The sequence below is a fragment of the Triticum aestivum genome, chromosome 1B (assembly GCF_018294505.1).
Source record: "Triticum aestivum cultivar Chinese Spring chromosome 1B, IWGSC CS RefSeq v2.1, whole genome shotgun sequence".
Classification (NCBI taxonomy): domain Eukaryota; kingdom Viridiplantae; phylum Streptophyta; class Magnoliopsida; order Poales; family Poaceae; genus Triticum; species Triticum aestivum.
Genome location: NC_057795.1, coordinates 659,889,960 through 659,898,322, shown reverse-complemented (window position 1 = coordinate 659,898,322; position 8,363 = coordinate 659,889,960). Strand labels below are relative to the sequence as shown.

The following is an 8,363-nucleotide window of genomic DNA, read 5'->3' as shown; positions in this document are numbered from 1 at the left end:
CAGAAAAACATAAAGAACAAATTTAGCGGTCGGAAAATAAAAAACAGTAAAGGAATTAAAGAAAAAAACAAACAAAAGGGAAAACCAAATTAATTAATTTATGAAAGGATCCTATTAACTGGGAACGTTCACTGGGGAGGACGTCATTTGCGAACGATTTCTATGACAATTTTAGTTGTAGGGGATGGCAATATGTTCAGACAAGCACGGAAATTCCTTGCTAGAGAAGGCAATATTTTCCAGAACCTGTCATCGTTTGATCCCCGATCGAGTGGTTGCGAGTGCATTCCCTGAGAGTTCCTTCTCAGCGAACATCCGCCAGTTAGCATTACCATTTATGAAATCCGTAAAAAGAAGAAAATAAATTCCAAAAATAAGAAGCAAAAAAACAAAGTCCCACCCTAGGTAAAATGGGTCGGGCCCATGGCAATACAAAATTATGTTGACCATGCTTATTCCACACCACGAGTGTGAGTCAATAGGATTTTCACCATGCGACGAGATAAAAAGAAGAAAAAATAGTTCCTCATAGAAGAACAAGAAAAAAAAGGTAGAATAAAGTAACTACTGAAAAGAAACACAAATGGATATAAATTTACAGAATTAAAACAAAATGTAAATACAGAGAAAGAAAACCAAGCCAAAGAAGAAGCAAAACCCCAAAACGGAACTCCCAAGAAAGAGATGCTTGCTGGGCTCGCCTAGCAAGAGGGATCCATCTTGCAAAGAGCGGATATCAAACGTGAGTTGAGAAGTTTCCCAGCAAACATGACCAGATAGGTACTGGAAATCACTTAGCTAAACAGATCATGCTCCAAGTTTAATATATTTTTCAGGGTTATGGAATCCGTCTACTGGGGTAACAGTATCTCTCTGTAATATTATTTTCTCACCATCACTCGGTGAAGGGAGCAATAAATTTACTGCAATTGCACAGATAAAATATTTCCAGAGCACTGACTAGTTGAATCTCAAATCAAATCAAACGTAGCTCACAAGCAGCACAGGATGCATTACAAGGTAGCAATTTCAGCCAAAAAAAGACCACCATGCCAATTCATGACAAAAAAAGGAAAGAAAGAAAAAGAGAGAGACCACAGTGACAAAGATTCAGATAAGCAATGGTGCATTTTAAGATCTTTCATAGGCCACGTTACTAATCAAAAACCACCATAGTAGTAGTAACCACCATAATAATTTCAGGCAAGTGCTGATTAACAAACAACACTAAACAGGGTAGCAAAGTTTAGATAGATAGTAGCAATACTACTAACGCATTTCACGTCTTGTAGGTAAACCAGTCAACACCATACCAACCACCATATATATATACCACAGTCAGATAGATAGCCTATGAGCAGGTTGCAAAATAACCCCGGAACAACAACATTTATAGCATGGCCAGATAACCTGGGAGCAGCTTGCATATATATAGCATTATGACTCATTCTCATCGGTCCCGGGGGAAGAGCCATGCAGCCAGACGCATCTCATCGCAAAGCTTCCAGGAAATATAGGGATGAGGGAAAAGGACACCGTCGGATCCCATTTTATAGGCGCCGAAAGAAGTGTTCTCCCTGTCGTAGCAATAGTCCATACGATTCTCCTCATCATCATCCAAGAAGAGGATATAATCACCGGGCAACCCGTACTGAGACACAGACATGGCCCTGGAGCACCTTCGCCCTAGAAACAGCAGTTGGTCATCCCCCACGGTCGACACCTTGACCCACTGTGAATGCTCAAGGTCGGCCTTGAAAACCTCAAACCCGCTCATTCCAGGAACTACTTCACTGGGCACTGCTCCAGGTCCAGGTACCCGGCACAAGATCGCCCTTCGTGCCATCAGCAACACCCCATGCGATTCAACCAGGTAAAGCTTCTTGCAGCACATAGTGTTGTCCTCGGACACAGCTGGATACCATGGCTCACCCTTGATGATTTGTCTAATCCGAGAAACCTGTGGATCGCCGGTGCTATGGTCCTGGCTGATGTTCACCACAAGGAGGTTCTCGTCATTGGCAATGGCGTAGAGCTTGCCCTGGTAGAATGCCATGTCTTCGAACCCCTTACACTGATCGTAAGCACGTACTGACCACGACGAGGCCCCTGGCTGGCACATTAGAATCTGGCTGGTGTGTCCAGTGCCAACCAGTGCAGCAACAAGGTTTGGCGAGCACAGGAGTAGCTTACTTATGTGCAGCTTTTCCGATGTATTGATATGCATCCATGTGGTGTAAGGGTCAGCAACTTGTGACCCATCCTCGAGTGACCACTTAGCGACTGCATTTGGAGGCCGGAGTCGGACACTGGAGAGAGCAGGGAGCATGAAGCTGGCCCTGGAGAAGGGATTGACCAGGAAGCAGCCGTCGTCACGTGGGAAGACGAGCCAGCTGCCACAGACACTCTCGTACCCCGCGAAACCGCAGCCAGGGAAGGAATAGAGCTTAGGGTAGAAGATGCTGTAGAAGGTGCCGTCTGGGAGCGCGAGCACCGGCAGTGGCAGGGTCAGGACCTGCTGCCTCGCGGCGTCACGCCACTGCGGGCACACCAGAGCAAAGGCGGTGCGGTCAGCGTACCGGGGGAGCCGGCTGAACACCAGGCCTCCTATGTCCAGCGGGAGGTCTGACCACGGTGACCGGGGCAAGCGCGGTTTCTTGTCTGCTTCCATCAGTCCTACAAAGAAGAAAACACCATGTTATCGTACATCGCAACCAGTCCCAGACGTGGCAAGCAATACGTCGAACACCTGGCGTGCATAGCTAGCGGACATGGCGCGAGCAGGGAAGAGAACTCCGGTGAGCGAGCAAGAGAGTGCGCCGGACAATGAGGTGAGAAGGAAGAGGTGGGTACCGGAGAGATCGCGCCGGGAGCGGGGTCGATTGGCCGTCCGCGCCGCGCCGCGCCGGTGAGCAGCTCGCCGCTCTCGCCGCTGTGCGGGTGGAGTTCTTTTTTTCTTTTTGTTTTTTGAGGGAGTGCGGTGTGGACGGGAGCGGGTGACCAAGTCAAGTCAAGCCAGGCCCAGCCAACCTGTATTTCCCATTCTTCTGTTTTTTTTTTTTGCGGGGGATTTGTTTCCCATCCGATTCAACGTTTGAAATGGACGTGGCCGTCTTCAACTTAACATAAAGCTACAGAGTTTCTTTTCAGATGTTTTTGTTCGAGTTCAAAGGCCTTTTTTCCGGATAGTTTGGATTGCTTACCACGTACGTCACGTGGTTCGGATTCAAAGGTCATCCGGGCTACTATATATCTTATTGATGTTTGGCCCCATGAAATCTATGAATAATTTAAATTTGTTTTGAAGGAACATAAAGGTTCATGGAATGCAACGTTGGTGCATATTAAATTTCGTATAAATTCTTTTACTATTAGAAACAATTTACAAACGTGATGTGCATATTTTGTCAGATACACATGGACAAATAAAACTCTGCTAAAAAATTGTTTTGATGGATATAAATGTACAATATGATAAAATAATTAAATATATCCACTATCCAAAGATATCACTATTTTTAAAAATGCCAAAACATATTCATTAGTAGGAAAAATATTCTATGCATTAGATAAATATATGTATACATGCTTAATTCATAAAGATAGAAAATGATGCAGAAAAATATAAAGACAAATTTTAGCGACCGGAAAATAAAATAACAGTGAAGTAATTAATGAAAAATGAAACAAAAAGGGATACCCCAATAAATTAATTTATGAAACCATAAAAAAGAAGAGGAAAAGAAACCAAAAATAAGAAATAAAAAAACCATCCTAGCTAAAATGGGTCGGCCACCATGACAATACAAAATTATGTTGACCATGCTTATTCCACACAATGAGTGGCAATAGGATTTTCACCTGTCGATGGGACAAAAAGAAGAAGAAAATTCCTTAAAAAGAATTGAAAAAAGGTGGAATAAAGTAACTATTAAAAAGAAAAAGAAAAGAAACACACATGCATATAAATTTACAGAATTAAAAAAATATAAATACAGAGAAAGAAAAGCAAGATGAAGAAGAAGCAAAAACCAAAAACGAAACTCCAAGAAGAGATGCTTGCTGGGCTCGCCTAGCAAGAGAGATCCATTTTGCAAAGAGCGGATATCAAACGTGAGTTCAGAAGTTTCCCAGAAAACATGACCAGATAGGTACTTGTTATGGCGCTGCTAGAAGGAGGGCGCGAGAGGGCCGGCCGGGGGCCTTTCTGCCCACGACTAGGCAAGAGAGAAGGGATTTCCTTCTTAATTCTTACTTGATTAGATTGATACATCTCCTCTTTTTATATAGAGAAGTTTACTTGATTCCCAAGCAGGGACGGAGCTCTGTAGGGGCCAAACCGGGCCATGGCCCGCCTAGGAATTTACCAAAAAATATTTTACCTATATGTCGTCTAAGCCCAACCCACGAACAGTCACAGCATCACCGTCCTCTCGTCTCACGCACGAACAGGCACACGCATCCCCCAATTCCCCATCCTCTCAGCTTGTAGCCGCCGTGGACATGGAGCACCATCCACAGAAGCACGACGCCCGCTGTCTCGCGGAGCCACCGCCGGAGACGCTCACGCCCCGCAGGATGTCACCTAGCCCTCGTCGCCTTGCTCTTGCCCTGCTCCCACTACTAGGAAAAGGCATGCTAGTGGCGCACCCGTTTTGCCTACTAATGGCGCACTACTGGTGCGCCACTAGCATCACGTCATTAGAATTAAACTCTAATGGCGCACCACTGGTGCTGGCGCACCACGTAGTGCGCCATTGGTATTGCCCACAGTGCGCCATTAGAATTCCTCCCAGGGGGCCATATGTACCCATGTGCTTTGGCATACTAATGGCGCACCAGTGGTTGATGCGCCATTAGTGTGATTATCACAGTGCGCCATTAGTGTCTTGTGTGGTGCGCCACTAGTATGAATATTAGGGATTATTTTTTTCTTTTCTGATATTTTCACAGGTTACAAAATATATTATTGGACAAAATTTAGACAACACCAAACAACAATAGCAGATTTATCGAATACAATAGAAGATTAGTCTCCGAATACAATTCATCATATTAGTCTCCGAATTCAAAAGACCGAACAAAGATAGAACATTACAAGTCTCGAGACCGCGAGTAGCGAGTTTGTCTTCACATTATAAGTCGATATCGATTATCTAAACTACCATCACATAGAAGAGAGCTGCGGTCATCACGATGAGCATCATCGTGATGAAACTGGTCTTCATCTAGTTCCTCCAACGCTCCCTCCTCTCTCCTGCTAGATAGCAGGCGTATCTAGATTCCGCCTCCGCCCTAGTGGTGTACCCTTTGTAACTGTTACCGCTGAAACGGTGAACCTGTCTCCGACACTCCTCCCAGTCGTCGTAGACTCCGAGAACCTTACCCTTGTACACGACATACGACGGCATCTCTATGCACAAGCCAAACAACAGACAATACATAAGCAATATATAATTATGCAACAAAAGGATTGGAAGAGAAAAGCAAGACATTAATAGCACGATTCATGGTCCTACTAATAAATAGCATCAATTACATGTAAGTTGAACGACTGTCCAAACCAAAGAGACATACAAGTTCATTAAAGTTTAATTACAACATGAGCCAATCAATGTTTCAGAACTACACATAGCATTGAAGGAAATATGCCCTAGAGGCAATAATGAAGTTATTATTTATTTTCTTATATCATGATAAATGTTTATTATTCATGCTAGAATTGTATTAACCGGAAACATAATACATGTGTGAATACATAGACAAACATAGTGTCACTAGTATGCCTCTACTTGACTAGCTCGTTGAATCAAAGATGGTTAAGTTTCCTAGCCATAGACATGAGTTGTCATTTGATTAATGGGATCACATCATTAGGAGAATGATGTGATTGACTTGACCCATTCCATTAGCTTAGCACTTGATCGTTTAGTATGTTGCTATTGCTTTATTCATGACTTATACATGTTCCTATAACTATGAGATTATGCAACTCCCGTTTACCGGAGGAACACTTTGGGTGCTACCAAACGTCACAACATAACTGGGTGATTATAAAGGAGTACTACAGGTGTCTCCAAAGGTACATGTTGGGTTGGCATATTTCGAGATTAGGTTTTGTCACTCCGATTGTCGGAGAGGTATCTCTGGGCCCTCTCGGTAATGCACATCACTATAAGCCTTGCAAGCAATGTAGCTAATGAGTTAGTTACGGAATGATGCATTACGTAACGAGTAAAGAGACTTGCCAGTAACAAGATTGAACTAGGTATTGAGATACCGACGATCGAATCTCTAGCAAGTAACATACCGATGACAAAGGGAACAACGTATGTTGTTATGCGGTTTGACCGATAAAGATCTTCGTAGAATATGTAGGAACCAATATGGGCATCCAGGTTCCGCTATTGGTTATTGACCGAGAATAGTTCTAGGTCATGTCTACATAGTTCTCGAACCCGTAGGGTCCGCACGCTTAACGTTACGATGACAGTTTTATTATGAGTTTATAAGTTTTGATGTACCGAAGTTTGTTCGGTGTCCCAGATGTGATCACGTACATGACGAGGAGTCTCGAAATGGTCGAGACATAAAGATTGATATATTGGACGACTATATTCGGACACCGGAAGTGTTCCGGACGTTTTCGGAAAAAACCGGAGTGCCGGAGGGTTACCGGAACCCCCCGGGAGAGATAATGGGCCACATGGGCCTTGGTGGAAAGAGAGAGGGGCGGCCAGGGTGGGCCGCGCGCCCCCTCTCCCTCTGGTCCGAATTGGACTAGGAGGGGGGCGGCACCCCCCCTCTTTCCTCCCCCCTCTCCCCCTTCCTTTCCCCTCCTAGTAGGAGTAGGAAAGGAGGAGTCCTACTCCTACTAGGAGGAGGACTCCTCCTCCTTGGCACGCCCACAAGGGCCGGCCGGCCTCCCCCCTTGCTCCTTTATATACGGGGGCAGGGGGGCACCCCAGAACATACAAGTTGATCTACAGATCGTTCCTTAGCCGTGTGCGGTGCCCCCCTCCACCATATTCCACCTCGGTCATATCGTCGCGGAGTTTAGGAGAAGCCCTGCGCCAGTAGAACATTATCATCGTCACCACGCCGTCGTGCTGACGGAACTCATCCCCGAAGCTTTGCTGGATCGGAGCCCGGGGATCGTCATCGAGCTGAACGTGTGTTGAACTCAGAGGTGTCGTACGTTCGGTGCTTGGATCGGTCGGATCGTGAAGACGTACGACTACATCAACCGCGTTGTCCTAACGCTTCCGCTTACGGTCTATGAGGATACGTGGACAACACTCTCCCCTCTTGTTGCTATGTCATCACCATGATCTTGCGTGTACGTAGGAAATTTTGAAATTACTACGTTCCCCAACAGTGGTATCAGAGCTTGGTTTTATGCGTAGATGTCATATGCACGAATAGAACACAAGTGAGTTGTGGGCGATACAAGTCATACTGCTTACCAGCATGTCATACTTTGGTTCGGCGGTATTGTAAGATGAAGCGGCCCGGACCGACATTACGCGTACGCTTACACGAGACTGGTTTCACCGTTACGAGCACTCGTGCTTAAAGGTGGCTGGCGGGTGTCTGTCTCTCTCACTTTTGCTGAATCGAGTGTGGCTACGCCCGGTCCTTGCGAAGGTTAAAACAGCACTAACTTGACGAACTATCGTTGTGGTTTTAATGCGTAGGTAAGAATGGTTCTTGCTAAGCCCGTAGCAGCCACGTAAAACTTGCAACAACAAAGTAGAGGACGTCTAACTTGTTTTTGCAGGGCATATTGTGATGTGATATGGTCAAGACGTGAAGCTATATTTTATTGTATGAGATGATCATGTTTTGTGACCGAAGTTATCGGCAACTGGCAGGAGCCATATGGTTGTCGCTTTATTGTATGAAATGCAAACGCCCTATAATTGCTTTACTTTATCACTAAGCGGTAGCGATAGTCGTAGAAGCAATAGATGGCGTAAACGACAACGATGCTACGATGAAGATCAAGGTGTCGCGCCGGTGACGATGGTGATCACAACGGTGCTTCGGAGATGGAGATCACAAGCACAAGATGATGATGACCATATCATATCACTTATATTGATTGCATGTGATGTTAATCCTTTATGCATCTTATCTTGCTTTGATTGACGATAGCATTTTAAGATGATCTCTCACTAAAATTATCAAGAAGTGTTCTCCCTGAGTATGCACCATTGCCAAAGTTCGTCGTGCCCAGACACCACTTGATGATCGGGTGTGATAAGCTCTACGTCCATCTACAACGGGTGCAAGCCAGTTTTGCACACACAGAATACTCAGGTTAAACTTGACGAGCCTAGCATATGCAGATATGGCCTCGG

At 45.1% G+C, this 8,363-nt stretch overlaps 1 protein-coding gene across 1 annotated transcript; it reads right to left on the bottom strand.

The window, feature by feature from the left end:
• Positions 1 to 1,122: 1,122 nt before the first annotated feature.
• Positions 1,123 to 3,004, bottom strand: LOC123099003 (uncharacterized). Its single transcript, XM_044521111.1, has 2 exons — positions 2,854 to 3,004; positions 1,123 to 2,676 (listed from the first exon to the last, which is right to left on the bottom strand). The coding sequence occupies exon 2, from the start codon at positions 2,669 to 2,671 to the stop codon at positions 1,451 to 1,453; it is 1,221 nt and encodes a 406-aa protein (XP_044377046.1). The 5' UTR covers positions 2,672 to 2,676; positions 2,854 to 3,004; the 3' UTR covers positions 1,123 to 1,450.
• Positions 3,005 to 8,363: the final 5,359 nt, after the last annotated feature.